This window comes from Nesoenas mayeri (genome assembly GCF_963082525.1).
Source record: "Nesoenas mayeri genome assembly, chromosome: 5".
NCBI classification, from domain to species: domain Eukaryota; kingdom Metazoa; phylum Chordata; class Aves; order Columbiformes; family Columbidae; genus Nesoenas; species Nesoenas mayeri.
In genome coordinates, this window is record NC_137548.1 from 5,849,060 (window position 1) to 5,865,697 (window position 16,638).

General features: G+C 48.7%; 1 protein-coding gene across 2 annotated transcripts in view; it reads left to right on the top strand.

Annotated features, from left to right (window-relative positions):
• Nucleotides 1–215: 215 nt before the first annotated feature.
• The window catches only part of DAAM1 (dishevelled associated activator of morphogenesis 1), a gene marked incomplete at its 3' end in the record, with an annotated part of 56,409 nt that continues 39,986 nt past the window's right edge, over nucleotides 216–16,638 (top strand). For both annotated transcript variants that reach the window (XM_080345187.1, XM_080345188.1), the window contains exons 1-2: nucleotides 216–414; nucleotides 14,221–14,310. In XM_080345187.1, the coding sequence (XP_080201313.1) occupies nucleotides 232–414; nucleotides 14,221–14,310 (273 nt within the window). In that variant the 5' untranslated portion in view covers nucleotides 216–231. The remainder of the gene's footprint in view (nucleotides 415–14,220; nucleotides 14,311–16,638) is intronic.

Consider the following 16,638-nt stretch of genomic DNA (forward strand, 5'->3'; position numbering starts at 1 on the left):
GTATCTTCTTAATTCGTCAAGGTTGCCAGGACCGTAAACGTCAAAACCGAGCAGAAATATTTGGCACGTAAACCGTCTCCGCTCTTCCCCTCCGTGCCGAGCGCGTGGGTGGCTTTGGTTCCTCCTCCCCTCGATGGGACGGGAGCTGTGGGGCGGCCGCTCCAGCCTCCACTCTTCTCTTCCCCTTCAGGATCTAGCGACCAGGAGGGAGGGACGCCGAGGGTTTTGGCCATGGCCCCAAGGAAGAGGAGCAGTCGGGGGATCTCCTTCATCTTCTGCTGCTTTCGCAGCAGCGACCACCCCGAGATCACATACCGGCTGCGCAATGACAGCAGCTTCGCCCTGCAGACCATGGAGCCCGCGCTGCCCATGCCACCGGTGGAGGAGCTGGACGTCATGTTCACCGAGCTGGTGGTGAGTAGGATGTTTTTTTATGTCTATTTATTTTTTATCCCTGTTTTTTTTCCCATATTTATAATCTCCTCAGGCTTAGTTTTGAGTTTCTGGGCAAACCTTGTTGTGAAGGAAGCATCAGGGGCTGCTGTTGGGACCAGTTCTGTGCTGAACCTTGGGCTTTGCTCATCCCTAATGTTCTCCCAGTCTGGAGTGGTTTCTCTTTCTCCTTAGAAAGCCTTGATTTCTTAGAGCAGGGCTTTGGGGCTGGTCTGGCTTCGTGCACCTCCATGGTGATGCGGGGGCGTCCGAGCCGGTAAAGCAGGTTGTCTCCATAGGTGCAAAGTGACTGTATCTGCTGGGCACTCTGCGTTGTAGAAATTCTTGGGTGTGGGCTAAATTGTGATTTGGAGAGTCAGGATACTTTTTCTCTGTCCCTCAGTTTGAAAACTCTGACAAATATGAATAAAATTTAAAAAAAAAAAAAAAAAGTCAGCCAAAAAAAAGCTTAATTTGTTCCAAGCAGAAACGTTTCGGAGTGGCTTGTTAGATAGACCCAGAGTGCTCCACTCTGAGTTGATTCACCAGTGAAAGGGGTTTTCTCCATGGTGTTTTGATGTGTAGAGGGAGCTGGGAGTTGTGATGCTGGTCAGTCACACCTCATGGTATAGCACGTCCTGTTAAGGTGCCAGGCAGCACGGCTTTAGTCAGCCAGACCCCTTGCTAGAGGAGACCTCTGGGTTGTATTATGGGAGACCGTTTTGCCAAGATGTCCTTCTCCATGGGTGGGATGTGATGGCAGACTGGGACACCCAACACAGTATGGTGGGGATGAGACCTCTTTGCAGCAGAACCTCTTCTTGCAAAGAAGCAAAACGCTGCCAGTCAGATTTGGTTTGTTCAGGTGGATGTGCGCTCTCTGCTCCACATTTTTCTCCACTGATAACTTCGCCAAATCAGATTTTCCTGGGGAAATTCCTTCCCATGGAAAACTTTCTTCATGCCCCAGCCGGAGGCGGTGTAAGGGCTTGTGCTGCGGCTCAGCATCGCGTGTGCCCATATGCCCGTGGTGTTTTCCTTAGCCCATGATTTTCAAAGCATCTCTCCCAAATTCGTGCAGAGGCCGTGCTCTGTGTGCGGTGGGGCAGGAGCCCAGCTGGGGCCAGGGCATGCCCTGCCCTTCTGCTCTCCATCCCTTGCTCCATGCTGCCAAGATTTTGGGATTTTTCCCCCAGCCAAGGGTGAGAATAAGGCTCGGAGGCAGCTGCTGCTCCAGGGAACAGTGCTGGCTCCTGAGGGCTGAAGTCATTTGTCGGGGGGAACAGTGAGTCCCACCATGCTCCTGTGCAAGCAGCTGCAACCCCCTGGCTCCCCAAAAAGCCCATCAGGCAGATCTCAACCCAAGCCAGCACTTGAGGGGAGGGAAACTGAGCTCTGCCCTGTGGGTGCAAGAGGGCAGATTCCCATTCAGGGGGAGTGAAGCTGCAAATCCACCCTCCCTCTCTACTACAACAGCTCCTTCTTGCTCTCAGTAACCTGTTGGTGTCGGGTATTAAATTTCAGTATTAGTTAAATGGTTTGGAAAGTGTCCCACTGTTTCTGTATAAACCCACTGTGTAACATTTGGAAGAGAGACAGAGAAAGCACTCAGAGGCGCTGGGCTGATTTTTACGCCTGCGGGAGCCCGATGCCACCCGGCCCATCACGCTCGACCTTCCGAGGTGGGATGGCTTGTGTGTGCTCTGTGGGACCGAGCTCCCTCCAAAGTCCTCGGTTGTCTCGGTCAGTTGAGTTGAGGGAAGTCAAAGGGGTTGAAGGGGACCTGGAGGCTTTGCCAGCCCAGATTGGTCCTTGGCCAACTCTGCTTTTGCAGCTTATTAGTGACTTTTCTGCCCTGTTTGTTTCCATTAGGGGCTTGGAGTGGCAGGGGTGGAAGATTTCAGGCCTGAGATGGGCTGTATCTTTGGGGACGGTGCAGCAGTGGGTTTGGTCACCAGGATGGACAATCCTCTCTCAGAGACCACCAACCCCACAGGGTCCCTGCTGTACAGATCTCAGCCTGCTGAGCACATCAAAGGGCAAAACCTCTTTCTTTTTGAAGCCATCCCACAAAATATTCTCTCAGCTTTGGGTGTTTTTAAGTGTGCCTGTTCATCTGAGTTGGGAAATATCTCTAGTGTGAGAAATCAGTGATTGTCCTGTGCCAGCAGCAGAGGACCAGGGCAGGAGTTGCAGAGGGACATGGAGGAGCTGACTCCAATGTCAGCTAAAGGCTCGATCTGCCTTCATAGTATGTGTTTCATGACCTGCTCTGTGTTACATGAACACTTTGGATTTTAATTAGAATAGTTAAATAGAATAAATAATCGGGCTTTTATTCTGTGGCTGTGCAAGTGTTTCTCAGGAGGAACATCAGGGAAAAATGGGGTGTTTTATTTTTGCCTGGGTGCAAACAGGAGCAATCAGCCTGTAAGAAATGTCCTATGTCCATCCCGGCTGTAGGGACGATGTGTTGTGTCCCAGCCAGCAGTACACAGCAGGCAGGGGCTTTTCCCTGGCTCAATCCAGATGCAGATGTTGTTGCTGTTGTCAATGACTGATCACTGCTTCCTCCCGGAGGGACCTTTTCCCTTTCCCTTCCTTTTCCCCGGACTGGACTGAATGGGTTTTCGTCAGGGTATTGTTGAGATGTCGCTCAAGCAGGCACCGACCCCATCTGAAAGGCTTTTCTTTGTCCGCTGTCCTGCCGGGGCTCTGGCTCAGCCACCCAGGGAGGAGCAGGTGCTGGCAGGGAGGTGCAGACAAAGGTGGGGTGTTTCAGGAAGATTTACTAGTTTGCAGCTCCCTTGGCTGGGACAAGGCTTTTCAAATTCGTGCAGCTCTCCTTGCATCGATATTGATGCGTCCCACTGGCTTGGGCCGACAGTGTTTGCTTCCATCATGCAGCGATGTGGTACCTGCCAGGCAACATCCATCAGATTTAGGGGATTTCAGGAGCTATCGGTCCTCTCATAGGACACATCAGGAGGATCGCTGTGCCATGGGGCTGCTCAGCCCCGGCGAGGGGGAATATCTGGGCCTGCACAAGCTGCCTGCAAACCAAGAGAACAAAGCTGAGCCATCTGCCATGGCTTCTTTCAAGAGGCTCCTGCATATCCAGGCTAACAATACAGCGTTTCTTCAAAGGCTGAAATCTTACTTGCACGCTCAGAGAAAGCACTTGCAAAGCTCAGCATAATGGTGCCATATGGTAGATCTTGCCGTAACAATCCTCTCTATTTTCTGCCAGCAACAAGACTTTCCACCAGATGGGTAAATGACTGATGTCCTTTATATCTGCTAAACACTCCTTGTCACTCTGAGGTTTGTAATGAAATGCTCCGTGTGTGGTGGTGTGCATTGGCCCTGCGGGATGTGCACCGGGCAGGGGGATGGAGGCACGGGGGGATTGAAAGTTTGCATTTGATGAGTTGCAGCAGTGTCTCCATCCCAAAGTGATGCTCCAGCAGCTCTTCTGACCACCTGGGTGCTGGGAGGAGCTGCCGGGGCCGGGGTGGCTTTGCACAGCCCTGAAGCACGAGGTGCTGCCTCTCCCTGGTCCCACATATTGCTCCCAGTCTGTGTCTCTGCCAACAGAGGGATGGGCTTGGAGGAGATACTGCCCCAGGTGCCCCTCAAGATATGTCTTCCCAAATACCCGGGCTTTGAGGAAATTCCAGTTACTGGTCCCAATAGGGCTTCTCAAACTTTTCACCTCTGACATGTCATTAGTGATGTAGAAGAAATCAGAGCAACCTCCATCTAGCCCTGCATCCTGCCTGTGCTGTGCAGCAGCCCATGTTTGGCCTATGAAACCAGAGCCTCATGTCAGGCTAAACATGAGGAAGAAATTTTTGACACTGAAGGTGGTGAAACACTGGCCCAGGTTGCCCAGAGAGGTGGTGGATGAACCATCCCTGGAGACATCCCAGGCCAGGCTGGACGGGGCTCTGAGCAACCTGAGCTGGTGAAGATGTCCCTGCTCACGGCAGGGGTGGCAATGGATGAGCTTGGAAGGTCCCTTCCAACCCAAACTGTTCTGTGGTTCTATGACCTTCCCCAGGTCCCTCTGCCTGGATTCAAGCAGCCAAAAAGTTTTTGGAGACCTTGGGAGGTGATGCTGAGAGGGGATGTTGGGAGACAGATGGCTGTGCAGTGTCCCCAGCCCCTCAGGCTCCAGATGGGTGCAAACCCTTGCCCACTGACATGGCCGGTGTCACTGACTGCTTTCACCAGAATCTGCTGGAGGGAGATATTCACACGGGATCTCCAAAGTGCTGGGCTTTTTGCCTTCCTCTCACGCGACGTGGAAGGCTGCTCCATCCCTCCCTGCTGCTTTATGAAGTAGTGGAAACTCAGGAGCCGGGGGAACGAAAAATAAAAGGTCTCTGGCAGCTTGAAAGATTTATCACAGCATTTGTTTTTGCTGTACTTGGGGCAACTAATGCATTTCTTCAGAACTGCTCTTTGGACGCTATCTGTTAGGAGATAGCATCTCCCGTCACAGAGATTAATTCTGTGTCGCCTCCAAAATGCTTCATGGTGGTTGATCAGTCTGTGGTTCATGACGTGGGGTGCTTGGGTAAGATGCTCCATGCATAACAGCGTTGCCTTCCCATCCTCTGGGCATGCCGGGATCATTGCTATTAGATGCTGCTTGAACAGGGAGTGGAGGGCAACCCCAATGTGAGGAGGCGGCGGTGGTGCGGTCAGTGTGAGCACTGTGACATGTCAATAGCAATGCCACGTTGGGAACTCATTGCTGGTGATAACCAGTTTTACTTAGGAGCTTAAGTAATGCGCTTTTCCCTCAGTTTCTAAACCAATAAGGAGAAAGTGTGAGGTTTTGGGCCTTGCAAAACAACACGGCTTTTAAGGTAACAGCTGAGGGATCAGCTGCAAAGCCCAGCTTTGCATTTCATGCTTGCAGGTCAGCTGTCGTTTTTTGCTGCCTGGTCTTTCCAGCATTAAGGACTTCAGGATTTTGAGAATCACTGAACGGTGGCCAAAGCCGTTTTCCCCTATATCCGCAAAGAAAAGCGTACGGTTTATACCTAGAAAAAATACAGTTGTAGTAGCCCTTGTGTTCTGGGCAAAAACACCCCTTTTTACAGAGTTTATCCAGGGCCAGATACTCAGCATGGGGCTCCTGACCCCATCCCACCACTAGCTCCCAAGGGCTCCCTCAGCTTATGAATTGCTTTTAAGGAGAAAAACCAAATTATTCAGTAATATCTGCTTTTAAATTCAGTCTGCAGGGAACCTTGTGCTGTACAAAGCACACTTTTACCAGGCTGCCCAGGTTCTGCTCATTAGAAGAGAACAGCCTGGACCTGCCACGCTCCTGTCCCAGCCCCACCGCTCACAGCGCTTGTTTTCGTCACCTTGCAGCGTTACACCCTCACAGATAATCTCTTAAACATGTGTTTTGATAGGTAAGCATCTGATAGAGAAGTCGCACACCTACTCGGTGTGAAAATAAGTATTTTCTGCCTACCCGTGTTTCACGGACCTGAATGAAGTAATCCACCGAGGAATGCTACGTTTCAACTGAAGCATTTGTGTAATTGCAACATCTGTTACAGCTACAAACTAGAGTGGAGGCTTGCCCAAAAACCATGCTGTTCCCGACCCGTAATTTTACGAAGGAGCTGTGTTACAGCACAATGTGAACCCCAGCTGAAGTTAGAGAGCACATAAGAAACCCCTTTGTTTCCAGTAGAAGTAGAGCTGAAGTGGAAAAATTACATGGTCTACCTACTAAATGCTTTCCACTTTGCACTTCGTCAAAGAGGAGGCCTTATCCCTGGGAGATGCCTGGGTAGCTCGTTCGGTGACCTTAATTGGGACATTCAGGCTTTTTGGCTTGCGCTGGCTCCGGTATTTCTGGCACAGGTCACCACGGAGGGTACCAACCTCTTTAGATGGGGCAGTGATCTTCTCCTTCCTCATCGCTAGGTGTTTGGATGGTGGTGTTGGAGTTATGGGCAGGATTGAGCAGCACGTGGGTTGTGCTTCATCACCAAGCTCAGCAGGAAATGTTCCTCTTGGGAATAGCCATATCTGCCTCGTATCCATTCGCAGATGCTGTTTGTACCACAGTAGTATCCGTTGCTGGTAGAATCTGGGTGTTCCTCGGTGTGTGAGCATCACCAAGGTCAGGTTTTGGCAGCTGAGGCTTTCTGCAACCCCATGGGCAGGTTCTTGCCTGAGCACCCAGTGGTCCTGATTCCCATCAGCTCTGATGTTCAAATCAATACTGCTATTTACAGGGATCAGCATCCTTCCCCAAAACCACCTGACATCTATAAGCCCATCTGATGCCCACCTGTGCTAAGTATCTTGCTGGATGTCAAACCTTGGTCAGAAGTTGCCTCCCCATAGGGTGACGTTCTGCTTTGCGCCTGCTCAAGTTGTTAAAAATGACCTTAGGATGCTGGGTGTGACCCAAGCCATAGTTGTGGGGAAATGAGGACCACTCGTCCACCCAAGCCACAGGTATGTGAGGAGCGCAATTCCATCCTACATTGCCATCAACATCAGGCTGTAGCTGGCTCGTGCTTCCCTCAGCCACATCCTTAGGGTCCCATGCACAGAGCGGTAAATCTTGGGCAGTAGATCTTTCAGGATCGAGCTGGTGTGGGGCTTTGCAGCCACTAATTCCCATCCAGCCCCTTCTCAATGCCTTTCCTAGGGTCTTAGCTGAGGAAACCCTCAAGCAGTTTAGCACCAGACCAACCATGCAGAGCTTTCCTAAGCGAGCATCTGCACTGGGCAGGGGACACCTGGAGCCTCACTCGATCCATTGGTTTGACTTCCAACTTCAGTAGCTCTCAGGAATACCAGCAGCAAAGACAGGATCTAGAAACTGTTTGAAAAGGGAAATTGTTTGAGTCCGTAAATAGGTGGGAAATCCACATCCAAAACCTTCTTATTTATTTGCCAGCTGCGCTTTATTATGGTACAAGGTGCATCCACCAAAGGGCAGTCATGCCCAGCTGTGGTTGACTTGAATTTAATCCATTTTAGTGATCCCAGTAGTAAATAATGGGCCAGTACACCTTATTTTTTTTTTGTTTTCAGGGTTTATGTACAATTGTGTGGAAAAAGCACAGTGGAGATCCATCTGCAGGGTTTCTAGATCTGAAAGTGCTCTTCGGGTTAAAACTTCATTGATGGATAACTCAGACTGTAGAAGTACCCTGTGTTAATTAAAATGGAAGGTTTTCCAGATGATGTCAATGAAAAGGTCACAGAAGGCCAAGCTCAATAAATTAAAAAAAAAAGGATATGTGAGGTTATAGATAATTATTACAACAGAAAAGATTGAGAACCCTAAGTAGATACTTCTCTTCTAAAATACATTAGTATTGGAATATGGAGACCTTTAGAACCTTTAGCCTATTAAAATAATTAATTAGACAAAATAGTATTGAAGCAGTGCGTGCTGTCTGCCTCAGTTAGGTGTTTGAACTGTCGGGAATGTGAACCAGCTGCAGCTAGAGTTTATTGAAGAGCTAAATCAGCTCTTGATGGCCATAATCTGTCCTGCAGAAGAAGAAATGAATACATTTTTTATTTATGTCTGTCCAATCCGCTCAGGTCAATAACTGAAAGCTGCAGAGCAGGGTGGGTTTAGGTCTTTTCTCTTACAGTCTGGAACTAAAAATTCAATGTGGGAAGAGGTTGACTAGGTGTAAGCACTTTGAAGTGCTTACATGTTATTCCTTGCTGCTACTCATTCCCTTGCTGTAGGCAATTTCCTTTATTCAAAAATTCATTACATGATAAAGGCAAAATTAATAAAAATCTTCTATCTGTTACGCTTATTCATTAAGAAATGTGAATAGCTGATTTTTGTTCATGTTCTGTAATTCCAGCTGCAGGGCGTCATGGGTAAATTAAAAATATACAGTGATAATATGGGCTGGGATCGGTTTGTTTGGGGGGTTGTTTTTCAGTTCTGAAGGTACTCTGGCTGAAAAGATGTGTGCTAGGAAGGAGGTATTTTTATTGCTAATACTTAAAATAAAAGACTTCCTTCACTACCTTCCTATAAACCAAAACAAGACAACGAAAATGAAAGCTAAGATAAATCTGCGCACATTGAGAATAATAAATGTTGCAAATAGAGGATCTTCTCCTGCGGTGCATGTTGCCTGTGAAGGCGGTTAGTTGTTTGCGCTGTCACAGCCACTGATTAATAAGCCTGTTTCTTTAGGAAAAGAGCTTAAAAAGAGAATAAGGGGCTAAATAAGGTGGGTTCTGGGGTGGAGGGCTATCGCGCACGGGCACAGATCGCAGGCAGGGCTGCGGGCAGCGGAAGATTAGATGAGGTACAGGGGGAAAAATGCTGATTGCCATTTCCCTTGACACTGCAGCGTTCTGGGATAAATCAAATTGATGAACTTGGAGAAGAATGCCTGGAAGAGAGTGAAAAAGCGATATGACCCCTGAGAAAGGAAGCTGATGCAGACTCCAACAGGCCTTTTTTATTTGTTTTTAATTCCCATGCTGTACCGGTTAATGCCAAATGTTGCCAAAAAGTTCCCACTTGTTTCTTTGTTCCTATTTTTCTTCTCTTTCTTTTGTTTCTGAGCAATCTTGGATCTCTTATGCTTTATTTGAGGTTGCCTTTATGTGCTGTGGTCTCACAGAGGTTTCTCAATTGTGTGCTTGCATCCATCAGGAGTAAATTCACTTGCTCTTTATTATGTTGGTCATTTATTGATCTGGTGATGTATTTCTATATGTGTGTGTGTGTGTATATACACACACATATGAATGTATTTATAAACCCAGAACAAACAGCTAATTTTAATTAATTTTTATTTCTATTATCACAATGGGTGACCTCCTTATTTTCCCCTGTCTCCTCCATGTATTACAATTACACAGTTTATCATCCAGAAAGGTGCATTAGATGTCAAAGTTTTTCATCTTCTTTCCTACAACCTCTGAAGATATTTTGGGGTGCAGACCCCTGTATAGGGAATTGTCCCTTATTGAATCTCTGCTTCCCTGCTACTTCTTGTAGAATGTTTGGTGGCCGGTGGGACCTGTGGGATGTAGGGGAAGAACCAGTGGTGGTCATGCCGGGGTGCTGCTGCCATGGGTGCACCAGCTCATCCTGGAGATCATTTCTGAAAGTCAGGAGATTTGCAGCACCCTGCTGGCTTTCTGCTGTTGTCCCCATTAAAGCCTGTGATTCTCAGCCCATGGAACATGCTCATCGAAACACCCACCATGGTATGGGTGAAGTGGCAGGGACAGGAGCTTGCACCAAGGACCGTGGTGTGATTCTGGGGCTGGACTTCATACCCTTTCTGCTGGAAGGGTCAAACATTTCTTCTAGTGGCAGTGCCTCACTTTTCTGCTAGGTCTGGCTTTGCCTTCAGGAGATGGTTAGAGACTACAGTGGCTGCAAAACAGAGAGGTGGTGGACTCTCCCTCTTTGGAGATACTCAAAAGCCATACAATCATAGAATCATTTTGGTTGGAAGAGACCCTCAAGATCATTGCGTCCAACCATTAACCCAACACTGGCACTGAACCGTGTCCCTAAGAATTTTGTCTGCACATCTTTTTAAAGACCTCCAGTGATGGTGACTCCATCACTTCCCTGAGCAGCCTGTTCTAATGTCTGACAGCCCTTTCTGGGAAGAATTTTTTCCTAATATCGAATCTGAACCTCCCCTGGTGCAACTTGAGGCCATTTCCTCTTGTCCTGTCACTTGTTACTTGAGAGAAGAGACCAACACCCTCCAAGCTACAACCCCATTTCAGATCATTGTAGGACGATAAGGTCTACCCCAAGACCTTATCTGGACATGCCCGTCTGGACATGGTCCTGGTCATTGCTCTAGGTAGCCCTGCTTGATCAGGGAGTTGGACCAGAAGACTGGTGACCTGGTCTCCTAATACCACCCAATTGCCAGCTTGGAGAGGTATGGACCATGGGAGCATCTCCTCTGAATACTGCTGTGTGCCCTCCAAGGGAAAGGGCCAGAGAGGTGGTGGATGCCCCATCCCTGGAGACATCCTAGGCCAGGCTGGACGGGGCTCTGAGAAACCTGAGCTGGTGACGATGTCCCTGCTCGTGGCAGGGGTTGGACTAGATGAGCTTTGAAGGTCCCTTCCAACCCAAACTGTTCTCTGATTGTATGATTCTGTAGATCACTTGATAAAAACTTGTTTGGCCCGTGGGATCGTGCTCACAGCCTGAGCCAAACGTTTCTTTCGGAGAACCCTGTGGAATCACCTTCACTGGATCTCATGCTGTGCTCAGAGAGAGGGGAGGTTTGCTTGGCTTGAGTGGAGAGCCGTCAGCAAAGCAAGCCGTGCGGAAATATTTACCTCCTAGAAACAGCAAATACATGCCGAGAATCAAAGCTCTCCTGTGAGGTTTTTTTTTTAAATCATATTCAAATGAAGATTTAATGTGGAAACATGTTTCCTGATCTAAAGGTGAATAGTTTAACTGTATGGGATAAATATTTAAGAGAAGCGTGTTTCTTTCCAGAAAAAACACTCTGGGCAGAGACTTCCTTTTGGTAGCAAAACGAGGCTGTTATTTTACATGCCTTTGACCTGATTCCAAAAAAATATTTAAAATAGCGAATCTGGCACATTCTGCCGTGGATGGCATCTGGGTGGATGGGGCAGAGCTGTGAAAGGTGAGGCTGAAGTGAGGGGTGAGGGCTGTGAGCGTGATGGGCACCGACCCACCGGTTGTCTCCTCGCTCTTCAACAGCCGCCGGCATCGCACGCTGTAGCGGGAGTTCATGGCTTGCAAATGGCCTATAGAATTAATTGCCAGTTAGAATCACCTAATTATCAAGCTCGTGATTATTAATTGAAGGCGCATGTGGGTTTGAGGCTGTGCACAGCTTCTCTGCTGCGCTGTTACTCCGCTGTGCAATTGCTAAAGGCTTTGTCAGAGCTGCGTGTGTACAGTGGTCTGTGAGCCCCTGGAAAATGGCTGATGTTCCTGTCCCCTCTTCATCTTTTGGAGTTTGAAGGGCAGTTTCTGAGCAGCCTGCTTGGGGCCAAGGAGTGCTGAGACAGCCATCAGTGAGCATCAGCGAAGGGTGGGAGGTGGGTGCAGGAATCCCCATACACATAAAACCAGCGAAGACCTGACTCCGCACAGTTAAGTCACTGTTCCAACTCAGAATAACAGTCATTAGTCACTGTTTGATTGTGAGAATTTTCATATTCACTGGGTGCCACATAGTATTTATTTAAACACCTCTCCCAAGCATCCTTCAAGATGTCATTAGGTAGGTGTCACTGAGTGATGCAGGGCTGCGATGACTGAACATGTTAGAGCAGGGGCACAGTGAAACATGCTGTGCAAGACTCAGAAGCATTTCTGCACCTTTTTTGGATGTGTTTGCACATTGTCAAGTACCAGCACCTAATATGTTCTTCTGCTTTATCCCTTCTTGCTCCTGCTTAGGCTTCAGCTCAGTTTAGATTTTTTTTTTCTTGGTTAATAAATCTTTGCATTTGCACAAGTTGTATTTTTAGGGTATGGGTATTTTGAAAGTTTCAATAAATATTTTTCTAAGGACCTAAGTACAGACGTGCGTGACTGGTGCTTTCATGCCTGAATCCCAGATTGACGTGGCAGGGAAAGCAGGGTCACAGTGGAAGCACTTTCCTGCACTCACTCAAACCCTCACTGCAGAGGTAAATAATTATCAGGAGACCCTCGTCCTCTCCCACACTCCCAGATGGACTTTTCCAACAAGCTGAATTTCAGCCAAGTCTCTGTGTCAGGTGTCATCCTGTTGGCCACCTTTACATCTGCAGAACTGGGGCTGAGGCAGAGCTTTGGTATCTGATGGGCTCATCACCTGAGGAGGGACAAGGGGAGAAGGACATGGAGTGCAGTTTCTGTTCTTCACATGCACAAGATGTGGAAGGCTGACAAGACTTGCCCAAGGCTGGGAAGTTCACTTGCTGGATATGAATTCTTGACCTCCCAAATTATAAGGACATGGGGGTTTGAAAGTGGTGTTTGTTGCAGGAGTCCCTCAGTCAGGTTCTCCTCCTTGGGTGCAGGGGAAGTGCCTGAGATTTGGCTCAGGCTTTCTCAGCCCTCACTTTTTCCAAGCCTGTGTTATGGCAGCACATTTATTTCTGTTCTAAGGGTGTCTTGCAAATCTGCTTCCAGAGCTCCACCACCGTCAGCTCTGTGCAGCACAGTGGGTTGAAGAGTCAGTCAATATGGGGGGAAAAAGTCAAGGAAGAGGCAAAACTCCTCCATGCATACGTGACAGAAAAAGCTCCAAGCCGCCTTTCCTTTCGAGGAGTAATTTCATCGGGAAGTGAAATTAATACCTGAAGTGGATATATAAGCCTCTCTGAGATGTTCAGGACTGCCAGCAGCCCTCTGTCGCAGCATGTTGTACTGGAGAGCCCTTGAGTTTGGGTTGCAAGATAGCTGAAGGCTCCTTTCCTTGGCTACTGGGTGCAATATGAGTTTTAATTAGTTGAGCTGAATTTCTTCGTGGTATGTGGGCTTGCTGATGCAAGGACCCGTCTTTCCCCACAGGCATCTTGCTCATCCTTCACCAAATGGGGCTGTTACCTTTGACTGGTGTACCAGAGGCTACCAGCTCTAGTTGATAAGTGTTATTATTCAATCAGGGAAACTTTAATGGGTCTCCATGTGGTTTCCTTTTTTAGCTACTCTAATTGTGTAATTTTTAATGGGGATCCTCTTGATTAAATCCCCTGTTGAAGTGGGATGTGTTGTCTGGAGGCCATGGCTGGGCTCTCCTGTGACCTTCTACAGTATCTCCAGCTCTCCCACCACTGCGCCAGCATCCCTCCAGCATGCAGGTTGTCACCAGCGGTGTTGATTTTAAGAGACATCCGTGGTTGTAAGATCAATATTGGCTTTAGCAATGAGCCTGCCAGCCCTGCCTGAATGTTTTATTTAGTTAGTTCTCTGATAAAAGCTTTGACCTACATCTAGCACCAGGAAGCGATGAGGCTTTGATAATACTCGGGCATCCCGGTGGAAGGCATGCTGCTAACCGAGCCTCCAAGTTGAAAATGGATGTGTCCTTTAAAATAAAGTCAGATAAACCAATAAAGGTCTTAGTCAGTAAACAGCTTTATCTCTGCTAGACAATACATGGTCCACTTTTGGTGGAAAGGATTTGCCTCTTTATGAACTGTAGGTGTTAGGAAAAACTCTTTCTATTTTGAGCTATAGGAAAACAAACCCAAAGCCAAAAAAAATCCAAACCCAGTTTTCTATGATACGAGGGTGTCAGCAATGGAAATGTGCTGGACCACTCTAGGTGCTCAGTGAAGCAGTTATAGGTGATGCTAGAAAAGAAAGGTCCTATTTGAATTGTTGTTCTCTGTACGTATCTTAGATATGGTTTATCATCTGGAGCTCTCAATCCTCTGTGCCGGGCTGTCTTGCAGGCAGCTGTAACGGCTTCGTGGATGTCCTTTCTAAAACACTTGCTGCCTTTAAAAACAATGGAGGCGATGTCTGGGAGGAAAAAGGCGGAAGGTTTGCAGCCCCATCCTCCCAGCAGCCAGCTGTAGCCCAGGAGTCAGGGGGAGGTCAGCAACAGCAGGATGAGAATCAGCATCATTGCCCTAACAAATCAATAGTCACGGCGTGATGCTGCGGGACCGCTACTGCGCTGTGGTGTGGCCCCACATTGATTTACACTGCTTTTCTGGGGGGTAGTGCTGTGCTATCACCTGTTTGTGTACTCAAGTTGTATGTTTTGTGGGTTTTTTTCCTCTTTCCAGGATGAACTTGACCTCACGGACAAGCACAGAGAGGCCATGTTTGCGCTCCCAGCGGAGAAGAAGTGGCAGATCTACTGCAGCAAGAAGAAGGTAAGAGACTCATCCATGCTGTGGCCAAGGGCTGATCCACTTCCCTCCCATGCAGGGTGGGGAGGAGACACAGGGTGGACACAGCTCTCTCCTGGGATGCCAAGTGGTTTTTGGGATGTTGTAGATATGCATCTGTTCCTCAGGATGGCCCTGGTGAAGCAAGGGCAACCAGCAAGGTCTTCAGTCTCCAAAATGCATAGCTCTTTGTCTTGAGCCTTTTCATGCTGGAGGAGGTGTCTCCACACCCCACATGGGTGTCCCCCACCCCATGTGGGTCTCTGCCTGTGCAAGTGGGTCACCGTGGAGCTCTGTGGCCACTGAGGCTGGCAATGCAGTGGTGGGGGCCAGCTCCAGTCACCATCGCTTGCGGCTCCGCTTTTCTATGTTGATGTCTGGGGGTGCAATTACAGCCACCCCAAAAGCCTCCCCTGGGTTTCCAGTTTGCTGCCATGAAACAGGTTTGGGCGTCATTTTTGTCCTCCCACCAGTTCTTCCCAGAGGACGACACAAATGGAAAGCACCGTGGGGAAGCCGTGTCCCCTTAGCACAGCCGAGGTTGCTTTTAGGGTGAAGCTGTGTCGCCCCTGGGGCACTGAAGGGCTGTAGGTTCATGGATGGAACCAAGATACTGCTGATAAGAGACAAATGTTGATGCTATTCCACTGATCTGTCTGCCGAGCTGCTGGCGTGGTATGTCCGCTCTGCAAGGCTTGAGATGTCTTTCTCAAGCTGAAAACATGCACAGACATCTTTCCAGTGCTGAGATATGCTGACACCTGAGCTCAGTTGCATCACCCTTTAGACAGTGGTCAAGAATTGAGGTTCATCTGCGGGCAAATCAAAGCCCAGGTGACCGATACATCAAAGCCTGTGGTGGCTGTGGCAGGTCCATGGTTGCAGTGTGCAGCAATGCTGGTGCCACGTCTCATGGTCCCTCCGGGATGGAGGAGATGGCCTCACCACCTTCCTCCTTTGGTTTGTTTGCTTTTACTCCTGGTGGTGTGCAGCCCAAGCAGGGTGGGGTTCTGTGAGCTGGCTGCCTGCAAGGTGGCCAAAATCACTCTCTTTTTCACCAGTGAACTGAAGATTTTTGCCCCTCTTTTCTGGCACAAGAATTACCTCCAGCTGTCTGTGCTGGGACTCATTTTCCTTCCCAGTCTTGGCCAAAGCAGAGATCCTGTGGGATGTACCACCATGGGGAGAAATGAGGCAAAAGTCCTCAGTCTCGCAAGTAGATGGAAAGATGCTGAGGCCTGTGAGGGAAATGCCCCTAGCTGGGGACATGGACCTGTTGGAAAGGGTCCAAAGGAGCCACAGAAATGATCTGAGGCTGGAACAGCTCTGCTGGGAGGACAGGCTGAGAGAGTTGGGGTGTTCAGATGGAGAAGAGAAGGCTCCAGGGAGACCTCATTGTGGTCTTTCCATATTTAAAAGGGACTGATAAGAAAGATGGGGACAGACTTTTAGCAGAGCCTGTTGTGACAGGACAAGGGGTGATGGTTCTAAATTAAAGGAGGGAGATTCAGGCTGGACGTGAGGAAGAAATTTTTGACCCTGAGGGTGGTGAGAGCCTGGCCCAGGTTGGCCTGAGAGGTGGTGGATGAACCATCCCTGGAGACATCCCAGGCCAGGCTGGACGGGGCTCTGAGCAACCTGAGCTGGTGAAAATGTCCCTGAGGATGGCAAGGGTTGGACTAGATGCTCTTGAAAGGTCGTTTCCAACCCGAACTGTGCTGTGATTCAGTTCCCAAATTCACTGCAATGTCCCCTAACCTGCAGGAGCTGGCTCAGCAGTGCTGGCGGTCACCTGGCCCCGATCGAAGGACGATCGCTGCCATTAATGCCTCTTTTCTCCTGCTGGAGTGATGGCACCAGATTTTCCAGCTGTGTTTTAGGCCAAGAGCAGGCTTACCTTGCTCATGTAGGATTAAGTTTTAAGCCTCTCATAAATACCCCTGAAATCTCTGTATTATTGTTAGACAGAGGCCTGCCATGCTCGAGGTTTAAATCGGAAGGCAGAAGAGATATTAACAAATTACAGGCACTGGTCTGAATCAAGAAAACAGGCAGGGGATGATCGCTCGTCACTGCCTGTCGGGTAAGCAGAACCGTGCTCTGATGTGTCTGGATAACAGGAGACAACGGAGACTTAAATCAAGCAAAGCCATGTAATTATTATTGTGAATGGAGATTACATGTTATCTAATCTCCCGGGGCAGGATTTAGATGGAGATGATGGTTCCTCTTCCTTGTTCCAGCACCTCCTTACGCTTATGGTTTTTTAGAAACTGTGCTGAGAAACTCTCTGGTCCCAGGGGGTGCTGAAGG